General features: G+C 41.3%; 1 protein-coding gene across 1 annotated transcript in view; it reads left to right on the forward strand.

The window, feature by feature from the left end:
* Nucleotides 1-3,387: 3,387 nt before the first annotated feature.
* The window catches only part of LOC149455565 (cytochrome P450 2K1-like), a 37,564-nt gene continuing 13,425 nt past the window's right edge, over nucleotides 3,388-27,526 (forward strand). Inside the window, exons 1-7 of the mRNA XM_089686014.1 lie at nucleotides 3,388-3,564; nucleotides 11,991-12,153; nucleotides 14,585-14,734; nucleotides 15,349-15,509; nucleotides 17,098-17,274; nucleotides 21,328-21,469; nucleotides 25,008-25,192. Coding sequence (XP_089542140.1) covers nucleotides 3,388-3,564; nucleotides 11,991-12,153; nucleotides 14,585-14,734; nucleotides 15,349-15,509; nucleotides 17,098-17,274; nucleotides 21,328-21,469; nucleotides 25,008-25,192 — 1,155 coding nt within the window. The remainder of the gene's footprint in view (nucleotides 3,565-11,990; nucleotides 12,154-14,584; nucleotides 14,735-15,348; nucleotides 15,510-17,097; nucleotides 17,275-21,327; nucleotides 21,470-25,007; nucleotides 25,193-27,526) is intronic.

Here is a 27,526-nt window from a genome sequence, read left to right on the forward strand (position 1 = left end):
CATATGACGTCCTCCCAGAACGTGCCCTACCACGCGCCCCGCATGTCCTACGGACACAGCTGATCACGTGATGAGGTAAAAGGTCATTCACAGTGTCCTTTGACCATGTGATCAGCTGTGTCCAATGACACAGCAGATCACCGAGTAAATACAGTTGCCGGTTTTCGGCAGCACTTTCCTCGCGCTGTCACAACGCGAGGAAAGTACTGTCGATAACCGGCAGCTGCCAGAGAGCAGATCAGCAGTGATGATCAGTGCCCTGCAGTGCAAACCTTTTGGTGCTATATAAATACTGTATAATAATAATAACTTCAGTCACAGAGGCACCAGCTAAGTGGCACCAACAATTTACCATCCTTGAAGCTAAGAAAGCTCCGACATGACTCTGTATTACTAGCAGTACATGAGTGAATGACAAAAGTGAGACTTCCTTGCCTGTTAGCTAGGTGTCTCATCACACAGCAGAAGCAAAAGAATGTTACATTACTTCCGCTTTCAACAAGAAATGTCACACCTGCAAATCATGTAGTGTTTTAAGTTTTTTGTCCAACCCCTGTACGTTCACATCAGTCCCTGCCCTCAAGGAGTTCACAGTGTGTGTATGTGTGGGTTATATATATATATACAGTATATATATATATATATATATATATATACAGTCATGGCCGAAATTGTTGGCACCCTTGATATTTTTCCTGAAAATCAAGTATTTCACACAAAAAAGGTATTGCATTAACACATGTTTTGCTATACACATGTTTATTCCCTTTGTATGTATTGGAACAAATATAAAACAGAGGCAGAAAAGCAAATATGACATAATGTCACACAAAACCCCAAAAATGGGCTGGACAAAAGTATTGGCACCCTTAACTTAATATTTGGTTGCACACCCTTTGGAAAACATAACTGAAATCAGTCGCTTCCTATAACCATCAATAAGCTTCTGACACCTCTCACCCGGAATTTTGGACCACTCTTCCTTTGCAAACAGCTCCAGGTCTCTCTTATTGGAAGGACACCTTTTCCCAACAGCAATTTTAAGATCTCTCCACAGGTGTTCAATGGGATTTAGATCTGGGCTCATTGCTGGCCACTTCAGAACTCTCCAGCGCTTCTTTGCCATCCATTTCTGAGTGCTTTTTGACGTATGTTTGGGGTCATTGTCCTGCTGGAAGACCCAGGATCTTGGACGCAAACCCAGCTTTCTGACACTGGGCCCTACAGTGCGACCCAAAATCCTTTGGTAATCCTCAGATTTCATGATGCCTTGCACACAGTCAAGGCACCCAGTGCCAGAGGCAGCAAAACAACCCCAAAACATCATTGAACCTCCACCATATTTTACCGTAGGTACTGTGTTTTGTTCTTTGTAGGCCTCATTCCGTTTTCGGTAAACAGTAGAATGATGTGCTTTACCGAAAAGCTCTATCTTGGTCTCATCTGTCCACAAGACGTTTTCCCAGAAGGCTTTTGGCTTACTCAAGTACATTTTGGCAAACTGTAGTCTTGCTTTTTTATGTCTCTGTGTCAGCAGTGGGGTCCTCCTGGGTCTCCTGCCATAGCGTTTCATTTCATTTAAATGTCGACGGATAGTTCGCGCTGACACTGATGCTCCCTGAGCCTGCAGGACAGCTTGAATGTCTTTGGAACATGTTTGGGGCTGCTTATCCACCATCCGGACTATTCTGCGTTGCAATCTTTCATCAATTTTCCTCATCCGTCCACGACCAGGGAGATTAGCTACAGTGCCATGGGTTGCAAACTTCTTGATAATGTTGCGCACTGTGGACAAAGGCAAATCTAGTTCTCTGGAGATGGACTTGTAACCTTGAGATTGTTGATATTTTGCCACAATTTTGGTTCTCAGGTCCTCAGACAGTTCTCGTCTCCTCTTTCTGTTGTCCATGCTTAGTGTGGCACAGACAGACACACAATGCAAAGGTTAAGTGAACGTCTCTCCTTTTTATCTGCTTTCAGGTGTGATTTCTATATTGCCCACACCTGTTACTTGCCCCAGGTGAGTTTACAGGAGCATCACATGCTTGTAACATTCTTATTTATCCGCAGTTGTGAAAGGGTGCCAATACTTTTGTCCAGCCCATTTTTGGAGGTTTGTGTGACATTATGTCGAATTTGCTTTCTTTCCTCCCTTTTTTTGTTTTGTCCCAATACACACAAAGGGAATAAACATGTGTATAGCAAAACATGTGTTAATGCAATACGTTTCGTGAGAAATACATGATTTCCTGGAGAAATATCAAGGGTGCCAACAATTTCGGCCATGACTGTATATATATATATTGTGACAGTAGGCAGGTAAAATCACCTGATTGCGTCATTTGTCTGAGATTTAGGCTCTATGTAGATTTGTTCCACTAGGGGGAAGTGCTGAGCCCTACAGGGGTGAGGTAATGAGCCCACCTGAAGGTAGTGGGCTCAATAAAACTTCCCAGCCTGCTTAGGGAGAGGCTTCAACCTGGAGCCAGGTTTGTGCTTGAATAGATTGGGGAGTAACAGACTTATCTGTGTGATGAGACCTGGGGTGAGCTGACAACTCATGGGGCCACTGGGCAATAGGGGATCATGGGGCCCCTGTGTCCTTGCCCAATCTCAAAAAAGCCTATGAAAAAGGTACCAGGGGCATCTCTTGGGGCCCCCCCTACTGACCCCGGGCAGTGCCTGAGTTTCCAAATGGTCAGTCCGCCCCTGGGTGAGACAAATGCCTGTGTGGCTAGCCTCCAAATTAACAGGGAGATAGGGACTAGGTGTAGCACAAGGCTGCCCTTAGTTGATAGCAAGGAAAGCTTCTTGTTGTATAGTAAGTGGCCAGGTTGGCAAGGATTTATTTTCATGTTCCTTTTTGTTTTAATTTTTTTTTTTCTTATGTAAATTGTGTAAATAAACTGCACCTTTTGTGTGGGTTTTTTTTTCCACCAACACTGCTGTTTTGCTGTACCTGTTTTGCGTTGTGACCTCACCCAGGGGGTCACACACACCTGCTGCTGAGCAATCCCTGTTACTATATATATATATATATATATATATAGTGTATGGGCCAGTTTAGACGGGAGACAAGTAATCTACCAGCATGTCTTTGGAGTATGGGAATGAACCCATGCAGGCACAGGGAGAACATGCAAAACTCTGTGCAGGTAGTATCATGGTTGTGATTCAAACCAATGATCCTACTGCTTCTAGGTAGAAGTGCTAACCACTTAGCCACTGTACTGCCTGAGAGTTTTTAATGTCTGTATTTGTGTAATTCAACCACTGGTTCTGACAAGTTTATTCTTTAGTGATATTTAATTATTTAAAAATTGTCTCAATTTCTACTTCTTATTCATTTACTTCATATTAACTCTCTTTTCAGACTTTGGCAGGACCATGCCTTTTCTGGATCCAACTACAGTGCTCATTGCTATTTTCCTATGCTTTCTTATCTTACGTTTCTATGTGCCAAAGGATGACCTCAGTGGTTTCCCACCTGGCCCAAAAGGTTTGCCAATAATTGGAAATCTTCACATTCTGAATCTGAAGAGACCACAGGAAACTTTCATGCAGGTAATTTTTTAAATCAAGTACTGTATGATAACTCCATTTTCTTTTCTTGCTTTTAAACCTTTTAAAATGCAGTATCGGGACTGTTTTTACTGTTCAGTTCTGAACAGATTGCGGAAAAGAAAATCCATGGTCAGTACTAGAAATAACAGCTCTGGACAGGGGCGAACTGACAACTCATGGGGCCCCCAGGCAATAGGGGATCATGGGGGGGCCCCGGTGTCCTTGCCCAGACTCAAAAAAGCCTATGAAAAAGGTACCAGGGGCATCTCATGGGGCCCCCTACTGGGCCTTTGGGCAGTGCTTGAGTTTCCAAATGGTCAGTCTGCCCCTGGCTCTGGACTGCTTTTAACATGTTTTCCATGCTATACTTAATTGCTTTGCTGAAATGGTCCATTGTTTATGGAGCTCAATTTGATTTTTACACAAAAGAAAAAGACAGAAGTGAATCTTCCCCCTTCCCTTCTGAAAGCTCTATACAGAGTTTCAAGGAGACCGACAGATTCTGAATGGATACCACTTCTATATTCTTTCTGTTTATGAAGAAACTAAGTTGTGTGAATCCAGTGCCATTGATCCTCCCTGTGCAAAATGTTTGCAGGAGATTGGATCCTACCTTAGAGTTGTGTCCCTTAATACATTTAGGGCTCATTCCCACTTAACTGTTTTTCTAACTCTTGTCAAACGCCCCTTTAACGTTTGACAAGCGTTGGTCCGGCGTTTGCGGAGTGTTTTTAACGTGCCGCATGTGCGGTTCAGCAGCGGTTGCTGAGTGTAAAAACTCCCCACAAACGCCTATAATGAGGTTTGAATGGTGTTAACGCTCTGCAAACGCCAGGTGTTTGCGGAGCGCACCATAGACTTGAATAGGAGGCTTCAACTCCTCCTGACTCAACCAGAGGCGTCTGTTTTGCCGCGATGCTAACGCTCCCGTTTGAACAGCACTATGTGCTGCAATGTGCAGAATCTTCCTAGGCGATTGAGGAAACGGTAAAAACGCTTCCCAAACGCCTGTCTGCCGCTTGCTAACAAGGCTAGTGTGAACATAGCCATAGGGTCAATCTTCTTTTTTTTTTTCTTTTTTTTTTTCTTCTTTTTTTTTTTTTTAACAGATGAAGAGAATATTGGTGAGGGAAGGATAGAGGGGGGAATGAGTGAAAGTTATGGACGAGATTGCTATCGTACAGTAGTAAGTACCATGTCAACACCAAGTGGTGGTGGTTAAAATGTCAAGAGGTTTTGGAATACCTGAAAGGACCAGCTCATGAGGGAATAGGCCCATCCTGTCTCTGTCTCCATCTATCAGGTTCTCTGTATGTATTTGGTCATTCATGATTGTGGCCCAGGATTATAAAGAAAGTGTTGTGGCTGTCTTCCTGTGTCTGGAGACAGTAGTTCAGGCTGCTGCTAAGCAGTGCTTGAGATCTTTTTATTGATAGTCGAACGTAGAAGCACAGAAAATAAAGCAAACTCTATGGAGGTTATTACATTTATTGATTGTTTTTATATGCTTGGAAGATGGAATGCCAGAAGGGTTGAATCCTGATACAGTTCAACCAGATGTGGAGATGGAAGCTTTTGATTCTGTTGGCATCTCCAATAAGTAGCAGAGGATGGAAACCTCTTTTGCAAGGTGGTTGGGTATCTGGATATGTGTGTGTTTTTTTTTTTTTTTTTTCCTTGATAGTGGTTTAACAAGGATAGATAGTGTTAGAGTATATGCTTTAGTCCATTTATCCTTTATCTGGATTCAGAGCCCATTTCCAGGCCTGTTCAAAGCATGATCTTTCTTTATAGGGCATCTCTCTCAAAATTGCATATAGCTTCTATATTGCCTTGGACCAAGGGTGGACTGACCATTTGGAAACTCAGGCACTGCCCGGGGTCAGTAGGGGGCCCCATGAGATACCCCTGGTACCTTTCATAGGCTTTTTTTTGGGTGTGGTTTGATTGTGGGCAAGAACACAGGGGCCCCATGATCCCCTGTCAGTCCACCCCTGCCTTGGACTACCAAAGAGGAACAGTTCAAATTTCATCAGAGGGTGATTTAAAGCCCCTTTTGATATGGACCTTCTAGTCAGAGTTGCCATGTCTGGTACCATTCCTTCATGGTGGGTTGTGATTGGGGTTTAAACTCAAGTCTAAGTTTTGTTGGCATCTGGTAGAAGGACATGACATATTTGCATTTTTGTGTTATCTAGATTTAGGAAAGATTGGAGATAATTTGGAACATATTGTGGCGAAGGGACAAGGTCCGAAGGATAATTTTGAGGAACAAAGTATAGAATCCCATTGTTGCAGTAGGGTGGTACTTAATAGTGGGAGGCTCCTAGATAAATTAAAAATGTGTTTTTGGTGGGCAGTATCCAACCTGAGCAGGTTTTTTTTTTTTTTTTTTTCTTTTCTGGGCTTTACAGGTCTTCCATAAGCTCACTGGTTAATTACGTCTGCATGTTACTGTGAAAGTGGTTCCAGTAATTTGGGAAGGTCAAACACTGAGTTATGAATGTGTATCTGACCCAACCCATCCCTGATGGTTTTGTTCATATGGAGAGCTTGGGGAGATTAAAGTTTAGGAGCACTTTTCCAAAACTTTTTCCCCTGGGACTTGCATTGGGAGGGTGCCTGTGTGAAAGATTGCTGTCTGAGCCTTGCCTCCGCGTGAGTCGTTCACTGAGAGACCTGGAAACCAAGTTGAGACTGAAGTGGATACCTGAAGTAAACTGGGCTGAAGAGTGTTGCAGAGAATCTGGGTAGAAGCTGATTTGTGTGCAAACGTGGTGGACAACTACAAGAAACATCTGACCTCTGTGATTGCCAAGAAGGGATTTGCTACCAAGTCATGTTTTGTGAATGGGATCAAATACTTATTTCCCTCATGCAAATCAGTGCATAATTTGTTAGACATGCATTTCTTTTGAATTTTTTGTTGCTATTCTATCACAATACACCTACCATTCAATTTTTAGACTGATCATTTCTTTGTGAGTGGGTAAACATGCAAAATCAGCAGGGGATCAAATACTTATTTCCTTCACTGTATGTGGATTTACAGTTGTGACCAAAATTATTCAACCCCCAATGCTGTAAAGGGGTTTAGGGACTATAGTGTACATTTGGAATTGTATTCAGAATCAAATCCTACAAGGACGTTGTAACTACCCAAATGCAACTAAAATGACATCAATTGTTTATGTAATACAGTAGTAAATGGTTCTTATGTGGTTTCTTCATTGCCACAATTATTCAACCCCTTAAAGACTACCACTCTGAAGAACAGAGGTTCATACAGGTGCTTTCCATCAGGTATTGAAAACACCTGTGGATGTCACCGAGCAGCAATCAAGCATAATAAGCACCAATTAGGCAGCTTTAAAATGACTGTGATACTCAGCTCCTTCTAGACATTTACTGGTGTGGTTACAAACATGGTGAAGGCAAGAGAATGGTCCAGGAAGACAAGAGAAGAGGTGATTTCTCTTCACAGGAAGGGCAATGGCTATAAGAAGATTGCAAAGATGTTAAACATACCAAGAGACACCTTAGGAAGCATCATTCGCAAATTCAAGGCAAAGGGCACTGTTGAAACGCTACCTGGTCGTGGCAGAAAGAAGATGCTGACTTCGACTGCTGTGCGCTACCTGAAGCGTAGAGTGGAGAGAAGTCCCCGTGTGACTGCTGAGGAACTGAGAAAAGATTTGTCAGATGTGGGTACAGAAGTTTCAGCCCAGACAATAAGACGCACACTGCGTAATGAAGGCCTCCGTGCCAGAACTCCCAGGCGTACCCCCTTGCTGTCTCCAAAGAATAAGAAGAGTCGACTGCAGTATGCCAAAAGCCATGTGGACAAACCACAAAAGTTGTGGGATAGTGTTCTGTGGACTGATGAAACAAAATTAGAACTGTTTGGGCCCATGGATCAACGCTATGTTTGGAGGAGGAAGAACAAGGCCTATGATGAAAAGAACACCTTGCCTACTGTGAAGCATGGTGGAGGGTCAATCATGCTTTGGGGCTGTTTTGCTTCTGCAGGTACAGGGAAGCTTCAGCGTGTGCAAGGTACCATGAATTCTCTTCAGTACCAGGAGATATTGGATGGAAACGTGATGCAGTCCGTCACACACCTGAGGCTTGGGAGACGTTGGACCTTTCAACAGGACAATGATCCCAAGCATACCTCCAAGTCCACTAGAGCATGGTTGCAGAGGAAAGGCTGGAACATTTTGGAGTGGCCATCGCAGTCACCAGACTTAAATCCGATTGAGAACCTCTGGTGGGACTTAAAGAAAGCAGTTGCAGTGCGCAAGCCTAAGAATGTGACTGAACTGGAGGCCTTTGCCCATGAAGAATGGGCGAAGATACCCGTAGATCGCTGCAAGACACTTGTGTCAAGCTATGCTTCACGTTTAAAAGCTGTTATAACTGTAAAAGGATGCTGTACTAAGTACTAAGATTGAATGTCACTTGGGGGTTGAATAAAACTGATAATGCTGTGAGCACAGAAAAGACATTTGTGGTTATTTCATTATAACTGTTATGTTATATTTGTCTGACCTACAAGTGCCTCTTTAATGTAAATGTAAGCAAGATGACTGAATGATCAAAAGCAATGTCAAACTGGCCAAAACACTCAATTTCAGTGGGGGTTGAATAATTTTGGTCACAACTGTATGTGCATAGGTATTTTACTGAGATTCACAAGACACATTGGGAAGAAAGTAAGATGTGGCCCCTGAGTGTTGGTCCCCCCCCCCCAGTCTTTGCTTTTGCTGTGTCTTATCTCTAGTCTAATCCTAGTCTTATAACCATTGTTGTGTACATTTGTTTGTGTTCTTTCTGGGTGTTTCTTTTTTTCCCTCCCCCTTTCAACATCTCTTCTAACATTCTGCTAAAACTTTGTGAAATAGTACTGCCTGGACCTTAAGGAAGGGGACATACCCTGAAAGCTTGTCCTCAAAATTGTATGTTGGTGCTAAATCACGGCAGTACTCAATTGTTTCTGACAAAGCAAAAGGAACCTGGTGGGTGGAATGAAGCCATAACCAGATGCACCAAGTCTTGCAGCCAACAGGCCCAAATTCTAGGAGGGTGAAGCCAAAGGGGCAGCAGCATCTAATGTACTAACCAGGCATGGGCTCTGCTGAGGAATGAGAACTTGGATCTCCCTCTTTAGCTGGTGCTGATTTCACAGATCCAATCGGGTGTCTAGTTGAAGTTCTTGCATAGGAGGCATATGGAGAGTCTCTCAGAAATGTGGAAGATCTTCTGGAAATCATAGCACTGCCAATCTTCCTAGGTGGGTGGTTGTCAGGCTAAATGGGAAATGGTAAGGAAACTTTTAGGCACGCAGCTCATTCAATAAGGGACAGAAGGCCCACTGATTGCGCAGGGTGATGGAAGAAACAGTCTAGAAGACCTGCACCTCTGATCCATTAAAGATAAATTCCCTCACACTTCTTGCAGTGCAACACTTCACCCTCTTCTGAAATTTAACAAAGTAGCACACTATCTCTTGGCAGGTCTGAATAATGCCCCTGAGGCTGGCGGACATGATAAGCTGGTTCCAACTTTACTGCAGTTGGGTGACCTTACCAAAAGGTCATTGAACAGGGTTTTCAGAGCCTGAAGGAACTGATCATGTTCAACTGATTCCAGGATGCCTCTAACCTTTAGATTCTGTTGCCTTCCTTGGTTATCCAGGTCTCCAACATGCAGCTGCATTTCAAAAAGCCATAAGTTATGGTGCCTAGTCAACTGGGGAAGCTCTGAAATGGCTTTCAAGTGGCGGGCTATGGAGTTCTCCACTTCCATGAGCGGAGTGGTGGCCGATCAACCGTTGCAGAGGAAAGTGTAGATTTGATGTATGACAGCAGGTCAGCACTTGAAGCAGAGCTGACTGCAGCCTCAGGGATGGTGTGCTGTGGCGAAGCCAAAGGGCTCAGAGCAGGATCCCCCATGCTGTGTGAAAGATAGGGGGCAGGTTGTGACCCAGCTGTGTGTGGAGAGCTGGTTGACAGGGGCGCCCACACTATTTTCCTAGGTGTTCTCTCTCCTCTTGTGGTACTGGAGTTTGAGTATTGAGCAGCCATTTTAGTTGTGTCCAAGGCCATGCCCCCTGGAAAGATGCTTTTAGATTTGCAATAAAATTGAGTAACTAAAAAAAACATTTCTGGTGGTTACTTTTTAGAAGTGTTTTTTTAAACGTCCCACTATACTTTCTACTACATTTGTACTTTGGGATGATGCCTTCTATAGTGTACAAGCCCCCCCAAAAAAAACAAACTTCACCTGTAGTTCTACTTCACCCTCCTAGCACACTTCCCCACAAATCTTCCACCCTAGCACAAATCCTCTCCCCCAAATCTGCCCTCCTAGCATACAACCCCTCCAAATTACCCTTCCTAGCAGAAATCCCTCTCAGCACCAATCCTCATACCTCAATCCCCCCACCTAAGACAAATTCCTCCTAGCTAAAACCTCTCCAAATTACACCACCATAAAATCCACCTCCCTCCTACACCTACCACATACCCCCCCCCCCCCCCCATATTGCTTCTTGGCACAAATATCCCCATCCCCTCTCATGCACAAACCTCACATCTTGGCGCAAATGATTGTTACCTTCCCTTTCATTGTGTACAGTTCCCTTGGCCTGTAGACCACCCCCCCCCCATCATCTCTGAACTTACAGGTGGGAAACCAGGTAGAAGTGTGGGTTATGCTGTGCTCTCATGCCTGTCAGTGGAGTGATCCTCCATACAGCAGATAACACAGGATTGCATTATACAGTTTGACTACAGAATGAATAGAACACTGAACATGCCGATGTGAGTGATCCTGTCATCTGCTGTATGGAGGATCTCTCCACAGGAGAGCACAGCCCACACCTCCTGGCTCTCTCCTGCCATTTCTACTTTGCAAGCTTCACTGCTTCAGGCTGCTCTTCCCTTCTCCCAGCTGTGAGTGTGGGGATGGGGGAAGGCACTCAGCAGCCAGGAACAGTGTCCATGGAAAGACTGGCCTGGGGTGGCATACCCTACCCCCAGCACCCCCATAGATCTGGCCATGGAGAGTAGGGAAACCAGCAGCTGCCTAGTTCACCTAGTGGTAGCACGGGCCCTGAGTATCTGCCAGACAAAGAGCCAAGATGCAGGGCTGTCTTGGACAACTTAGTATTGTCTGTATTTTGCACTGATCCTGTGGTGTCTGGTGGAGGTCAAATAGAAAGGGGTTAGCTGTTGTGTATCCTGGATTAATGTTCTCATGATGGCAGTGATTGCTTGCTGTTAAAGCAATTTAAAGTAGACCTAAAAGCAAAACCTTTCTATCCTTGATAGAGTAAGGGAGAGTTATAACCCATCTGGTTTTGCCATCTTTCCCATTAGGGAAACTTCCCTTCACTGCCTGTCCTATAGCCCAAAAAAGTATGTGGAAATTCCTCAAGTGATGGAATCCTGATATGTCACCAGAGCTAATGCCCCTATTTGAAGATTTACCCTCTATTACTTTTCTGCGGACAAGCCAAAATGTGGGGTTTTCTTTTACTTATGTTTTCAATAATGTTAACAGGACAAACAGTGAATCTCCCTGATGGAGATACAGGCAGCAGTAAAAACCTGGCAGGTGTTGTAATCTCTACTCCATACAAAACGAAAACAAATTTTTTTACTTAGCTTTTTTAAAAACGTAGTGATGGCTAAACTGATGTGTGTGTGTGTCAACTCGTAGTGTCTATTTTTTCCATACCCTTCCTTCTTCCTTACAGAAGTCCCACTTGCATTTTATATCCTGTTAAGTCTCCCACCTTCCAATTATCCCCAAGTATAACTAAAGGCAAAACTTTTTTTTTTTTGGGGGGGAATGGCAAATGCATTAATATGTTAGAATATGTAAACCCAATATTTCTTCTATGTGCCTCCCTGTACCATGTACTTGTATGAAACTATCCTGTTCTGTTTATAATGCTTCCTTTTATATGAAATCCCTGGTGTCCTTCCAGTTACTCTTTCCTATTTAAAACTGACCACATTAGGCAGGAAAGTGCAGCATGGTCAGTTCTCTAGCTGTGCTGGCTTGCCCCCCTGCACAGCCTATCACGCAGTTTGCTGCTTGTTCTCCTCCTGGAGCTCCTTATGCAGGGTACATAGGGTATTTATGTTTTTTTTTTTTTTTTTTTTTTATGTAACCATAAATGTTTGCCTTTTTTCTATTTTACACTGAATGGGTGGTTTTAAAAGGTGAGGGCTTGCATATTTTTTAATGGATAATTTAAGCAGCCAGCCTAAAGATCCAGTTCAAACTGCTTGCAGGTTTTAGTTGGGATACATTTTCATCCCTTGACCACACGTGGTTTAAGATCCAGAGATTTGGGAAAACACATGGGATTTCTCTACTAAACTTAACCAATAGTATATATTTCTCATTTCTAGCTCTCCAAGAAGTACGGATCAGTATTTAGCATACAGATAGGCACAACGAAGACAGTGGTAATTTGTGGGTATAAGGCAGTAAAAGATGCTCTTGTCACCCATGCAGAAGAGTTTGCAGAAAGACCAGAAATTCCAATTTTCCAGAAATACCTAAAGGGATACGGTGAGATTTTTATTTTAACTGTTTACTTTTAAAGTCTGATTTCTTGTAATTTCATTAAATTGTAATGAGTTGTCCTACATGTACATAGGACCTGCACATTTGCTCATTAATACACACAGGCTCTACCTGCAGTGCTACACTATGGTTTGCTTTACCGCTCCTTTTCTCAATGCCAGTGAGGCTGATAAACTCAAAACCTAAAAATCTCTGAAAACTGAGTAATGTGCATTGAGCCATTAAACACCTTGTAGTAACTAATTGGCAAATCGCAATGTTTCGCATAGTAGCAAAAAAGGTAGCCAACTACCATAGATTGACGATTTAGGTGGTGCCATCTTTACTAGAAAAGAATGTACTTTCTTTTTTTGTTCTGTCTGTATACCAAGAGAACAGGGTTTATGAAAAATTGCCTACTCCAAACAGGATATTGTGCTAAACCTGTAGGTAAAAATAAGCAAAACCTTCTCTAAATGGAAGATTAGTGGGCTTGATGATAAAGTTGGCAATGCCTCCACCCAGGACAGGACATGTGTGAACAGAAGGGATTCCCTTCCTGGGAAATGAACCAGTAATCTAAACAAGGTAATTGGGAGCAGAACTACTTAAACAGTATATAATAACCATAAGCATATACACTCACCCACCACTTTATTAGGTACACCTTGCTAGTACTGAGTTGGACCCCCTTTTGCCTTCAGAACTGTCTTCATTCTTCATGGCATAGATTCAACAAGGTGTTGGAAACATTCCTCAGATTTTGGTCCTTATTGACATGAGTTACTGTTGCATTCCTATAATTTTGAACCAGTCTGCCCATTTTCCTCTGACATCAACAAGGCATTTTTGGCCATGCAACTGCCAGTCATTAGATATTTTCTTTCTTGCACTATTCTCTGTAAACCCTAGAGATGGTTTTACATGAACATCCCAGTAGATCAGCAGTTTTTGAAATACTCAGATCAGCCTTCCTACAACAACCGTGCCATGTTCAGAGTCTCTTAAATCCCCTTTCTTCCCCATTCTGATGCTCAGTTTTAACTGCAGCAAGTTGTCTTCACCACCACTTTAGTTCCCTCAAAGCATTGAGTTGCTGCCATGTGATCAGCCGATTAGCAATTTGTTACCAAGCAAACTGAACAGGTGTACTTAATAAGTGAGTGTAGATGCACACCAGTATAAAAAAACAAGCCTTTATATATTAAAAGAGATTAATGACACTTACATCCAATGTGCAACAAAGTATTATCAGCAAAGGGCCTGATAGGAGTCTTGGTGAAGCTGTGAACGCCTATAGAGTTGACAATAGAGATAATATAAAGCAAATATACTGAGATGTGCCCCCCCCATACTTGGAACTGTCATATCCAAAATTCCCCTCATTGACCCTTATTACCTTACTGGACATGGTAAAAGGCTATGCAGTGCATTAGGGTTAAAAAAAAAAAAGAAAAGCTTGGGAAGATGTGTACATTCACCAGTTCATCAGAATTGCACATTTTGAACTTGTAGGAATTGCCAAAAACCCATGGTAGTCAGTTTGAACCTCATCCCTAGTGCCTAGAAAAGTCTGCTTGTAGCTGCTGTGTATCTGCAGCATAAGAGCTAAGACACTGTTGCCCATGATAAGCCAGGTATACACAGTCCAAATTTCAGCCAGTATTGGCTGGTTTCACACAATGGTCAACATTTGGCCATTGTGTACAGCAGCCAATTGGCATCCAATCATTGCATAGTTAGTACAGGAAGCTCCTCCAGTTTTGTTTATATTTGAGCATTTGTGCATTTCCACTTTAAGCCCCAATTCACATTGGTGTGACTTGTAAACACAGGGGTTTATTTACTAAAGCTGCTTCACTCAGAATCTCATTCACTTCTGTATGGAAACCAATCAGCTTCCTGGTTTTACTGCTAAAGTTTAATTGAACAAGCTGAGGTTAGAAGCTGGCTACCATGCACAGCTGTACCAGATTCTGAGTGCTCCAGCTTTAGTAAATTCTTGACAAGTGAAAACCAATTAATTTCAATTGTGGCCATTCCAATCAATGAAACTCAAGTCACAAGGACTTTAAAAGGGTTCCTGCACTGCTTTGATGGAATTTTAATCCTACTTGAGCTTTATAGACTCTAAAAGTCACACTGCATAGTCGCACAGCAATGGGGTCACAGCAATGTGAACTAAGGTTTTAATGTTTCATTTTAGTTTTTGTTTGTCTTAAATTAATCTTAAAAATTAGTAAAATAATTAGACTAATGAGGGGGTATTCAATTTTGCAGAAATTTTACTAAAATCTGACAATTTTAGGCAATGGAAATTTTAATTTTTTTCATCCCTAATTATAACAATGCACAGTACATGTATATATTGGTTACTGAGCTTAATCTAGATATAAAATGCTGACTAACAGTGGCACATTTAATGTCTCTACTGTAGGTATATTATTTTCACGTGGAGACAATTGGAAAGCAATGAGACGGTTTACCCTTTCAACTCTGAGAGACTTTGGAATGGGGAAGACTTCTTTAGAGGACAAGATTCATGAAGAATGTGATGCATTGGTGAATAAGTTTAAATCATTTGAAGGTTTGTATATATTTGTCATCTAATAGAACTAAGAAAAACAATGTTTTGTCAAGTTACAGCTCGCCTTTCTCAAGGCAAACGGTGGATAGTAAAGTATTACCCTCTAAACGGCCATTCCATGACCCCCAATTTTTTTGCTATTTTTGCAGGATGGTTCTATTGCTATAAAGCTGGGGAGACATAACTTTTCTTGACACTTTGCTCTTACAATACAACTAGAAATGGAAAGATCCCTCAAGTGAGCAAATTTCCCTATTGGACAGTTGTCACTTGGACAAGTCTCCTCTTTGGAAGATTTCCCCTTTATTCTTGTTCCAGTGACAACTCAAATCTTAGATTTTCTCCCACTTTCAGTGCCAGTGACAATGGACTCCACAAGAAAACAAATTAAATATTCCAGATGAGGAAATAGACAGCTTTAAAGCCTGACAGAGGCTCTAAAACCTTCTCTAACACCTACTGTAACAAATGAAAACCTTGTCACTTTAGAGTGAAAATTCACAACTTAAAAACTTCAGAGAACACTTGAATTAAACATACCTATTTTCCAGGAAAGCTAAGGGCTTAAAGCCTTCTATTCTGTTAGCTGGCTGATGCTGTTTCTTTTATTTTAGGCAAACCATTTAACAATGCCATGATCATGAATTCTGCTATAGCCAACATAATAGTGTCTATAATACTTGGTCATCGCTATGATTTTGAAGATCCAACCTTTAAAAGACTAATGAGCTTGATTATGGAAAACGCAAGACTTACTGGAAGCCCCATGGTTATGGTAAACACTTTTTGCTGTTTGTTCGAATTAAAGCAAAGCTATCATACCTCTTCATAATTTTCAATTGCCCCAGTGTCAACACTACTTCCCTTCCATGAGCCATAATTGCCTTTTATGGCATGTCCACACTTCCAGGATTTATTGCAAGCACATGTATAACAGCATCAAGTCAGCCTGATTTACACATACAGTATATTGTACATTCACATCAGTCCCTGCCCTCAAGGGGCTTACAATCTAAGGTCCCTAACTCCTATAGACCTACTAAGGCCAACTTAGACAAAAGCCAAGTAGCCTACCAGCATGTCTTTGGAGTGCAGGAGGAAACCACCTAGGCACAAAGTGAACATGTAAATTCCATGTTGGTAGTGCCATGGTTGGGATTTGAACTGACGCCCCTAGTGCCGCTAGGCAAATGTGCTAACCACTTGGCCTCTGGGCTGCTGTTTTATTGTATCCATGTCCAGTCAGAGCAGCACTCTTCCCCTAAAAAGTAACAGCCAATCAGAGTAGTGCACTTCCCTAGACTGGTCAAACCTATCAGGGTGGTACACCTCTGGTCTGTCAGGCTGCAGTCAATCTGAGGGGACTCCCTTCTCCCCCTTTAAGTTGCAGCCAACCAGGTTCCTCCTCTGGCCTACCTTATTTAAATTCTGTGTTGCTTCTAGTTCACTGTCCAAGCAATATTTTTGCAAGCTAGCTGCCAAGCTCCCCTGTAAGTCTTCTGCTATTGAGCCTGCATCATATCCACCGATTCCTGTGTACTGACCTGCTGTCTTGTCCCTGGTTATCTGGCTCAGCTGCCTGCCCTTCAGCTTGTTTCTGGTTATCCTTGTCTGCTTCCTGCTCTGACCTCTGACTTATTCCTGGTTCTTTGTCTGCTACCTTCACTGACCTTTGGCTTATATATTGACCATTCTTGCACTATTTAGCCTAATTCTGAACAGATCTTGGACAATGATACTCTGACCAAACTCTCCCTTCTACCTCACCTTTCTATTGGTCACTAAAGCTGCAAAACAGCCACTTCTCTTCCCAGCACCAACTCCTAGTCTGACTTCAGCAGCCATGGAAACTTATGGTTATTGCCTGGGATGTTCTAGCTGCCCCACATGATACCTCATGACACATCATGAGGCCAGAAACTTCCTGTGAAGGGCAAGGATATCAACTGAAACATAAGCAATAGCAGAAGCAAATAATACTACTACAAGCAAAGTAACCAGTTTTATAGAGCTTAGTCCCTATCTATACCACTGCCTAAAAAAAGATATAAAGTCTGCCAGTGGTGGGGCCCCTAAACTCTAGAGAGCTAGGTGTGACAGTATTTGTAATCCAAAGGATGACCCCAAAGCATTATGGGTGGATTCTTCTAATATAAAAATCCCAAGGCCAAAGGTAGCAGCAAGTGAAGTCAAAACTTCTAACCTGCATGCCATATCTGTTCTGTGACTCAAAGCACTAAAGCCAGGCAATCAGCAGGTCAGCCTGCAGCAAGATTTAGTTTTCCAAAATAGGTAACAAGTGTGCTTTTCAATACAATAACACATTGTTCGTGTTTTTCTTTCTTTCTTTTTTTTTTTTTTAGCTGTACAACACCTTCCCGCAAGTGATGAGATGGCTGCCTGGGGACCATAAAACGGTTTTTAAAAATGCTGCTGAATTTCAGAGCTTCTTAAGATCTACTTTTATCAAACATGTAGATCAACTGGACAGAAATGACCCGAGAAGCTTAATTGATGTATTCCTCATAAGACAGCAAGAGGTATTGTACCACTCAATGTAGTCTGCCAAACATTAAAAATGGTAGGTCTAAATACAATGTAACATGGCATCCTAAGGATGTAATTGTATTCCCATCCCATTTTTAAGAGACTCCTTAAAAATTTGCCAATTGTTTGTCACATTTGGCTCACATTACAAAGCTTTAAAACAAGGATATTTTTTGCCATGTGCCTGTATTTTTCAACTCTATTGAAAACTGTGTTGGTGAGCTTTTGTTTACTTCATGCTGGTTTTGCTTTCTGGTACTATTGCAATGAAAAACCCTTTAAAGCCGTTCAAATCCAGGTTAGGTCAACTGCAAGTCAAATGCAACTGTCAAACTTAAATCCTGAGAGGAATCTCAAACTGATGTCACAGATGCCATTGACCATAAGCCAAAATTTCACAGACACTGGCCTTTATCCTGGTATGTTATCTTTGTGAACTGAGCCTGAAGATGGTTATTTTAAGCAATAAGAAATATATTACCTGATGCTGAGCTGAACTAATGAAGCAAAGCGTGCAGATCCGTAGGTGGCCAGCATAAGAGGTCTAATAACTAGGTGTGGAACTTTGGGTGGGTACTCCAAGGGATCACGCAATCATTACTGGCAAAAGCCAGCCATACATGGATTGAAATTTGGTCTGTTCAGCAGGAACCAGCTGAATTTTGATTCATGTGTGGGCAGGCTGGTTGTACAGAAGTGGATCTTCTAATCAACTTTTTCCCAACCACCCTGTTGGGTTTTTCCTGATTGATCAATGCTATAGCCAGCAGCACTAATCAGTGGAAATTGATGAAGGGGAAGTATACCTGCTGTCAGAATACAATAACTGGCTAAAGGAAAAATGACATGTATGGGCTGCCTGTGTATTACTGTACACTTGACAATTTAATGTCACCATGTGGAGCCTTTTTTGATGGCCCTAGGGCAATCTTAAATGGGATACCAGCATACAAAGGACCTTTGCACTTATTAAACTAATTTAAGTGATTAAGTCACATGCAGATCTGTATCCCATTGTGAAGCAACATAGCAATTGCTTTTAATTTTCACATGTATGCTCGATTTTCAAAGAAATCTAGCCAAAATCCACTTAAGCTTTGATGGCATGGAGAAGGGTGAGGAGCCTTATTTAGGTTTCTATTCCTCCCTTTTTGTACACTTTCTGGCTGGAAATTCAGCTGCTGTACTTGTCCTGGAGATCATGGTCTCCACAACAAAGTGATGGAATTGACAATTTTTATGGTTGTCACTAGAATAAGAACAGAATGAAAATCTTTCCGTAGAAACACTTGTACTATTGTATCAAATATCTAAGAGGAAATCTTTCCTCACTTTAGAAAGATCTCTTTTCGCCTCCTGCCCAAAAGGGGTTTAAAAAGTGTGTACCCTTGCTGCCCTGTAGCAGTATTACTGCTATAGGGCAGACAGGAATTGGTTAAACTTGCTGTGAAATCTAAGGGGTTAATCCTCTGCATTGTTTAAAATGCTGTTTGATCCTGACTTCTCTGATCCTCCCCTTCCTGTGTCTCCCTCTTATCTCCTGATAAGAACTATCGTGTGGAGACGCTCTGCACATGCTCAGTATAGTGTGTATTGTTAGAAGGGTTTTTTTCTTGGGAGAATGCCAATTTTCATTGTCCAGACAGAGGTAATGGGTTCTGCATCCTCCTACAGCAGAAAGAGAACTCCTACAAGCTGCAACCAGTGCTATGCTGGACACTGATAGAAGTCACAAGACTGCTATATACTCCTAATGAGAAGGTTTTTAGCAGTTTATATTTACTAAAATAAATGCATTTCCATGTGTGTACTGTGGGAGACCAGATATACAGTGAAGGGTATAGGTATTTGATCCCCTGCTGATTTTGAATGTTTGCCCACTCACAAAGAAATGATCAGTCTAAAAATCTATTGGTAGGTGTATTGTAACACAGACATAGCAACAAAAAATTAAAAATGCATGTCTAACAAATTATGCACTGATTGCATGTTCATGAGGGAAATAAGTATTTGATACCCTTCACAAAACATGACTTGGTGGGAAATCCCTTGTTGGCAATCAGAGGTCAGATGTTTCCTGTAGTTGGCCACCAGGTTTGCACACCTCAGGAGGGATTTCTGCCCACTCCTCTTGGCAGATCCTCTCAAAGTCATTAAGGTTTAGTGGCTGTTTGGCACCTCCTATTTCAGCTCCCTCCACAGATTTTTCAATCTGCTTAAGATCTGGAGACTGGTTAGGCCACTCCAGGACCTTTAATGTGCTTCTTGAGCCACTCATTTGTTGCATTATTGTCATGCTGGAACATCATCTACAACCCATTTTCAATGCCCTGGCTGAGGGAAGAAGGTTCTCACCCAAGATTTGATGGTACATTGCCCCATCCATTGTCCCTTTGTGGTGCAATTGTCCTGTCCCCTTAGCAGAAAAACACCCTCAAAGCAGAATGTTTCCACCACCATGTTTGACAGTAGAGATGGTGTTCTTGGGGTCATAGGCAGCATTCCTCCTCCAAACACGGCGAGTTGAGTTGATGCCAAAGAGCTTGATTTTGGTCTCATCTGACCAGCACTTTCAACCAGTCCTCCTCTGCATAATTAAGATGTTCAGTGGCAAACTTCAGACAGGCCTAGACATGTGCTTTTTTGAGTAGAGGGACCTTGTGGGCACTGCGGGATTTCAATCCTTCTTGGCTTAGTGTTACCAATTGTTTTCTTGGTGACTGGTCTCAGCTGCCTGGAGATTAACAAGATCCTCACGTGTGGTTCTGGGATGATTCCTCACTCTTATGATTGACATTCCACGAGGTGAGATCTTGCATGCTGCACCAGACCTAGGGAGACTGACAGTTGTTTTGTTCCATTTGAAAATGATTGCACCAACTGTTGTCACCTTCTTACCAAGCTGCTTGCCAATAGTTTTGGTAGTGTAGTCCAGCCTTGTGTAGGTCTACAATCTTGTCTCTGACATCCTTGGACAGCTCTTTGGCCTTTGGGTGGAGAGTTTGGAATCTGATTGTTTGATTGCTCCTGTGGACAAGTGTCTTCTATACAGGTAACAAAATGAGATTAGCAGCACTCCCTTTTTAAGAGACTGCTTCTAATTTCAGCTTGTTACCTGTATGAAAGTCACCTGGTAGCCAGAAATCCTGCTGAATGGTAGGGGATTTTCCTCATGAATATGCAAATCAAGTGCATAATTTGTTAGACATGCATTTCTTTAGAACTTTTTGTTACTATTCTGTCTCAATTATGCTATACACCTACCATTCGATTTTCAGCCTGATCACTTCTGTGAGTGGGCAAACATTCAAAATCAGCTGGGGATCAAATACTACTTTCACTGTAGTACTTGCAGGGTCCTGGGTTTAGTAACACTTTAATGTTGAACTCCAACTTTATCTTCAGTTTTGCACATGCTCCTGTCCTGGAAATTGCTTACTCTAATTTATTTGCATGCTAAAAGCTTGGCACAGTTGGTATTTGAAGGTGCAGCAAGCCAGAGAGAGCCCGCCTCATTTCCTGTTTGAAGGATATCCAGCATAATCTAGCCCTTTCCTCCCATACCCATTGACTGTCCATGGCCCACCCTTTTTTTTTTTTTTATTGAATTTCTGTTTCAATCATAGAGGTTCAACATCAAATGTGGTCATTCTCTAGGGTGGTCTGTTTGCAAATATAGCCTACCTTGGAACACCCATTCCACCACACTGGCATCTGCTCATCAAGGCATTTTAATATTTGCATAACTCCTCCCAAGTGCCATCTCACTGCTTACATCAGGACTGAAGGCGCTTGAGAGGAGTACTGAGACAGGGCGCTGTTTTCAGTAACCTGTCAGCCCCTCCCACGAGCCATGCTCTGCTCACATTGTATTGAGAAGCACATAGATCCAGTGATGTCACTGAATCTAATATTAGAATTTGCTTTCACCGATATTCTTGAGTACATAACTAAGTAGAATAAACTTAAGCTTTAAATGTATATACAGTATCTATTCATGTTTGTGGTCACCTATAATTACTTTGACTTTGTGTTCTCCATTCCAGGAGAAGCCTGATCCTGGCTATTACTTTCATGACGACAACCTAATCATACTTCTAAGTAACCTGTTCGCTGCTGGGACGGAGACCACTTCCACCACTCTGAGATGGGGACTTCTGCTAATGATGAAATACCCTGAAATCCAGAGTAAGAACTCCATGCACTGCATATGTAGGACTTATTTAAAAGTGCAATGGGGGTTATTTACAAAAACTAGAGTGCAAGATCTGGTGCAGCTATGCACAGAAACCACTCTGCTTCTAGGTTTTATTGTCAACTTAATTGAACAAGCTGACATTAGAAGCCAATTGGCTACCATGCAAAGCTGCACCAGATTCTGTGTGCACCAGTTATAGTAAATATGTCCCAATCTGTCTAAATCTGGTATTTCCCTTATGGAGTCTGGTGGGCTAAATCAGATCTCAGATTTGGCCTGACAAAGTGATACCCAAACCATAATTTTTTTTTTTTGTACATGTACTTTGTGGTGCTCAGTTTAGCTTTAAGCACCAAACTGGAAACATTTAATTCTTTAATATTCAAAGCAAACTCCACCCTCCATCCATCCATGTCTCCATGCTTTATTTTGTTTGGAAAACACCCCCTAGCATTTGTAGTCATGACCATCTTGAGTAAGGGCAGATGATTCATGTAGCATTTACTTCCTGGAATCCATCTGCTCTTGGCTCAGGCATGCATGCAAGAGGGTATGCTGAGATGAGAGGCCCCTCCTCCCTTCCTCCAGATGGAAGAAAAAAATGCCCATGAAGATTCCTGGGATGTATGACGTTATTTTGGCCTAGGCCAGGAACCAACTAGTGCGTTTTTTGTTCTGATAATTTAATTTTTGGAGATTCAGGTGTACACAAATCTGACTTGACATGTGACATCACATGATGCGATAGTAATTCGGGCCCATGGAAAAATGAATAAGATCACTTTTTCAATGATTCCGATAACAAATGAATCCAAATTTTGTTCCGTTAACTTGAATGCACATGATGCCTGTCGATAGATATTGTCTAATTAGCTCATGCCATTTCTTTTGGTAAATACAAAATACATTTCTTTTGGTGGGTTGGACTAGTGGAAACACTGAATCCGTCCAATTAGAATCTGCTATAAATACGATTTATCATCAAATTGCACAATGTTCCGGAAAACAACTTTTTTTTTTTTTTATTCCATCCAGACCAACAAATATATGAAATGAATGCAGAAGATACAAAACAAATTGGGTCAATATGACAATGCAAATTTCTTCAATGAACAAATGCATCTGAAACATAACAAATTTTTGCATGCACATATCTAGAAGCAACTGATAAAAATGTAAACAAATTTGTAAATATAATTAACTATTATAATAAATTTCTAAATATTATAATTGCTGATGTGCTGGTTTCCAGACTCCTAAGAAAAATAGTAAATACACTTTTTTTTTTTTTTTTTTTTTTTTACCTGCATAACCTGTGCATTTATTTTTTGTGAACTTATCCTTTAAAGTTGGAAAAACATTACATTTAGCATACAAACCCCATTCTGATGTAGCAATATTACTGCCATGTAAGGTTTGGCTATTAATTTAACATTTTTTAGCTATACCCTCATGTTACATAACTATTAGTAAATGTAAAGAAGATTGTATAGAAATTGCACAATTAGTTTGTAATACAGTTGTCCTGAAAAGCTTGTATACCCTGTCAGAAATCATGACATTTTGGCGTTGATATTGAAAATATGACTGATCATGCCAAAGAACTGTCCTTTATTTAAGGATGGTGATCATTTGAAGCTATTTACAATCATAACTGTTTTGGCTCCTTTTTTAAATCCTAACGATAACAGAAATCACCCAAATGGCCATGATCAAAACTTTACATACCCTGGAATGTTTGACCGTGGTACTGACACACGGGCTAAAATGGCAACTAACCTCGCTGGTGGTATTCCCGAGTGTAGCTCGGGGTAAAGTTTCAGTACCACAAGCGGTAACCCCGTGCTACACTCGGGCTTACCATACGGCGCTGCCCCGGGATCCCTCGATCGCTTACCTTGTCCTGCGCTCCCGCGATGTCCCTCCTGCAGTGTCCCCGGCAATGTAATCCGGCGGATGCCGGCATCTGTCATCTGGGTTCCGTCCCCTGCAAGCGTCAGGACATACAGGGGACGGAATGGCGGGAAATTTGAATGACATTCACTAAAATCATAGTATAACAATACTGTATCAAACCATTTCACATACATTTTTGTCCTGTGCCCTGCCTGCATTTTTACTGTTTTCTGCCTGGAAACTGAGAAATGTCCATGGCGTCCAAAAAGTGTCCCTTTAGGTCAAAATCGGTTTTAGACCAGCTAGAGAACAGCGATAGTAAATTAGAACTACTTGCAGAATTGAGTGATGATTCGTGGGGAAATTCGTCATCAGACACTGAAAACGATTTGCGACTGAGCTCAGTGATGTGCGAACTTGGTGCTATATTTCACATTTCAGTGTTTTTGGTTTGATTATATTATTGAATTTATTTTTTTATGATTTAGTTATAATTTATGATTTCAAGTTTTATCATACACAGGATGTTTACTAGACTCTCTTGTTCAGACAGATTTCAGTGAGTTATTCCTAAAAATTACAGGCCTACAATAAAAAAAATTTCCATGCAAAAAAGTACCACTTTGAGCACAGAAATATGGACATAATCAGACCATTAGGGAGGTTAAAAGGTTTGCCAGTGTATAAATCAATGAGTTTTTAAGGAGCACAATATGGCAATACTTGAAGAAAAATGTGGTGATGTTGCCAGAAACATTTGTTGCACCAATGCCACAAAAAAGGCCCAGTGAGGCATGCTAAGGTGTTGTCAGGCATATTGTCATGTTTTTTATGACACTGGCACAGTAAAGGCTTATTTCTGATAACTGAACCATGCAGCTCATTTTTCTTCAAGTATTGTAGTCTCTTTCCAGAGCAGCCTGTGTTTCTCCTGAGGTTACCTGTGGCTTTTTATTTTTATCCTGAACAATTCTGGCAGTTGTCACTGCAATCCTTCTTGGTTTTTCTGACCTTATCTTAGTATCGAGATTGCAGAACTTTCCACTTCTTAATACGTGATTAACAGTACTGAATGGCATATTCAAGGCTTTGGACATCTTTTTAGATATTTTTTCCTTTTTTATAAAGTTCCATGACCTTGTTACACAAGTCTTTTTTGATGGTGGTTTTCTGCTCCCCATGGCTTAGTATCTAGCCTGCTCAGTGCATTCACATGAGAGCTAACAAATTCATTGCCTATTTATACACAGACTAATTGCAATGTAAAAAGCCACAGATGTGGGAAATTAACCTTTTAATTGTCATTTTATCCCATGTGTTTCACCTTTTTTCTGTGCCAAGGCCAAATATTGCAGGGTATGGAAACTTTTGATCAGGGCCATTTGGGTGACTTCTTTTATGATTTAAAAAGCAGCTAAACAACTCAATGTGATAAATGGCTTCATATGATCACTATTCTTAAATAGATAGTTTTGGCATGATCAATCATCTTTTCAAGATCTATGCCAAAATTTCATGCCAAGGTATGAAACTTTTGAATACAACTGTCCCATCCACACTCACTGTCTAAAGTAGAAGGGTCCTAAAAATAACAGCTCTGACTATTTCCGGATGTATGTATTCTTTGAACAGGGACAGTCCAGAAGGAGATTGATGATGTGATTGGTTCCTCAAGACCACAAAGTTCTCACAGGAAAGAAATGCCTTATACAGACGCTGTCATTCATGAGATACAAAGATTTGCCAATATTGTACCAAACAACCTTCCCCATGAGACCACTACAGATGTCACATTCTGGGGATACACTATACCAAAGGTATGTACTCTAGACAAGACCGTTCACCATCCTTTTTTCCATTTTGCTCTATTTAACAACTGCTTTTATATTGATATTTAAGGCCCAAAAACAAATCTAATATTGCATTTAGATGTGGTGATTGCATTTTTTTTCCTTCTGGTGATCCTGCCAGTAACACTTCTTATCCTGCAGTGAAAACCCTCTCTCCTGTATCAAGGGAGGAACAATGTTACTCAATGGTGAAGGATGTGGGAGTTCTGGTAGATACCAAGCTTAATAATGGCATGCAATGCCAAGCTGCAGTTTCTAAAGCGAGCAAAATCCTCTCTTGTATTAAAAGGGGTATAGACTCCAGAGATCATTTTACCCCGCTACAAATTAGTAAGACCTCATCTGGAATATGCAGTTCTCTTTTGGGCACCAATTCACAAAAAACATTGGAACTGGAGAAAGTACAGAGAAGGGCAACCAAACCGATAAAAGGCATGGAGGAGATCAGCTATGAGGAAAATTAGAGGAACTGAATTCTCTCTTGAGAAGAGGAGATTAAGGGGGATATGATCAACATGCATAAATACATCAGTGGTTCATATAGTGAACTCGGTGTAGAGCTATTCACCCTGAGGTCATCAGAGAACAAGGGGGCACTCTTTACGTCTGGAGGAAAAGAGATTTAATCTCCAAATCACAGTAAGAGCTGTGAAAATGTGGAATAGACTCCCTCAGGAGTTGGTTTGGCCAGATCTGTAGATTCTTTGAAAAGTCCTGGATTCTTTCTTGGATACACAGAATATAACTGGATACTAACATTTTATAGGTAAAGTTGATCCAGGGAATATCCAATTTGCCTCGGATCAGGAAAGAACTTTTTTTTTTTTTTTCCCCTGCAGGAGCCAATTGGATCAAGCTTTGCTGGATTATTTTTTTCCTTCCTCTGGATAAACTGTGGGTATAGGATTAACTTTTTTTCCTTTTTCAGCCAGACCAACTATGTAACCCAGGACAGTACTATAGAATATCTCCCCCATCCTCTTCTCCATAACTGGGGGGGGTTCTGTAGTCTACAGATCTGAGAGCAATTAACAGTGCAGCATAGTCAGTGCACTCAGGAATTGTCAGTTTATTAGATATTTGACAGGATCAGCAGGATTTGTTTGTGCTTATTGAACAGATATAATACAACACTTTCAAAGGTTTTGCTCTCTTCGTCAAGTCCTTTCACACTGATACATTGAAAAAACATGCTTAGGCATTCTTGTCCTGTTTTTTGATGAGTTTCCGGTATGTTTTCTGGTTGCTTGACTCAAAAATTGGTGCATTTTTGCTATGTTTCCATTCACTTCAATAGGGAGATGCATTTTGGTGCATTCTTTTTACCGCACAAAACTTGTACCAAAAATGCAGCAATAACATTTTTTAAAAAAATGCAATTGAAACGCAACTGACTGGTGTGACTAGAGTTCCATGGGATTCAAAGGGATGCATTTTTTTTCTTCTGCTTTTTTTTTTTAAATTAACTAATCAACTGATAGTTGGGGCCCTTTCACACTGATCAAAAGTGGTTTTAGATCTTTTCAATAATGGTATAAAAATTGCTTGTTGATCCTGATGGAAATCCAGTTCCATCTTGCATGTGATCCAGTCTCCAGTGTTATAGAAAAAAAGTTATAGGATTACTGAACACCTTTCCCCTATGTTATGAAAAACAGGAGAGGGATGTGTTCTGCCCTAATACTTTCTGTCCTAGGGTGACAACACTGCTTCTCCATAGATACAATACAGTGAGCGTTGTCATCCTAAGACAGGAAATATATTACTGCCAGATCATTAAATGATAAAGGGAAATAGTTTAACACTCAAATGCTGGAAGATCAGTATACTTTATAGATGTTATGGCTGGATTTATACTTTTTTTTTTTTTTTTTTCCTTCCCCTAGCATATAGCATCAAAACCAATTTACAACCACATGAAGTATTAGAAAATTAGCAGAATTAGGATCATACCTCTGAAACATGACTAAATTACATATCTCTGCAAACATGATACTGGTTTCTAGTTAAGTAAACCAATACGTTTACAGATGTCAATCTAGGTTCACTCCAATGTGGGTCTGGGAACTCATGTGAATTGCATGTGGTCTCGTACCTGTAGACAAAATGCCCTGACCTTTAGCAGATGTGCAATTCTTCTGCACATTTTCAGGTGTGTAAAACTGCATGGTGTCAGAGCCATGCAGTCCTGTGCAGCTGCCCTGCAGGTGTGTTTTTGAAAAGGGGTTTGGGACATCCCCCCCCCCCCCCCATGAATGGGCTGCTGTTCCCACATGCATGCACCTGCACAGAGATGCAAAT

The sequence above is a fragment of the Staurois parvus genome, unplaced genomic scaffold (genome assembly GCF_062004578.1).
Source record: "Staurois parvus isolate SC_StPar_1 unplaced genomic scaffold, SC_StPar_1.0 ptg000390l, whole genome shotgun sequence".
Classification (NCBI taxonomy): Eukaryota; Metazoa; Chordata; class Amphibia; order Anura; family Ranidae; genus Staurois; species Staurois parvus.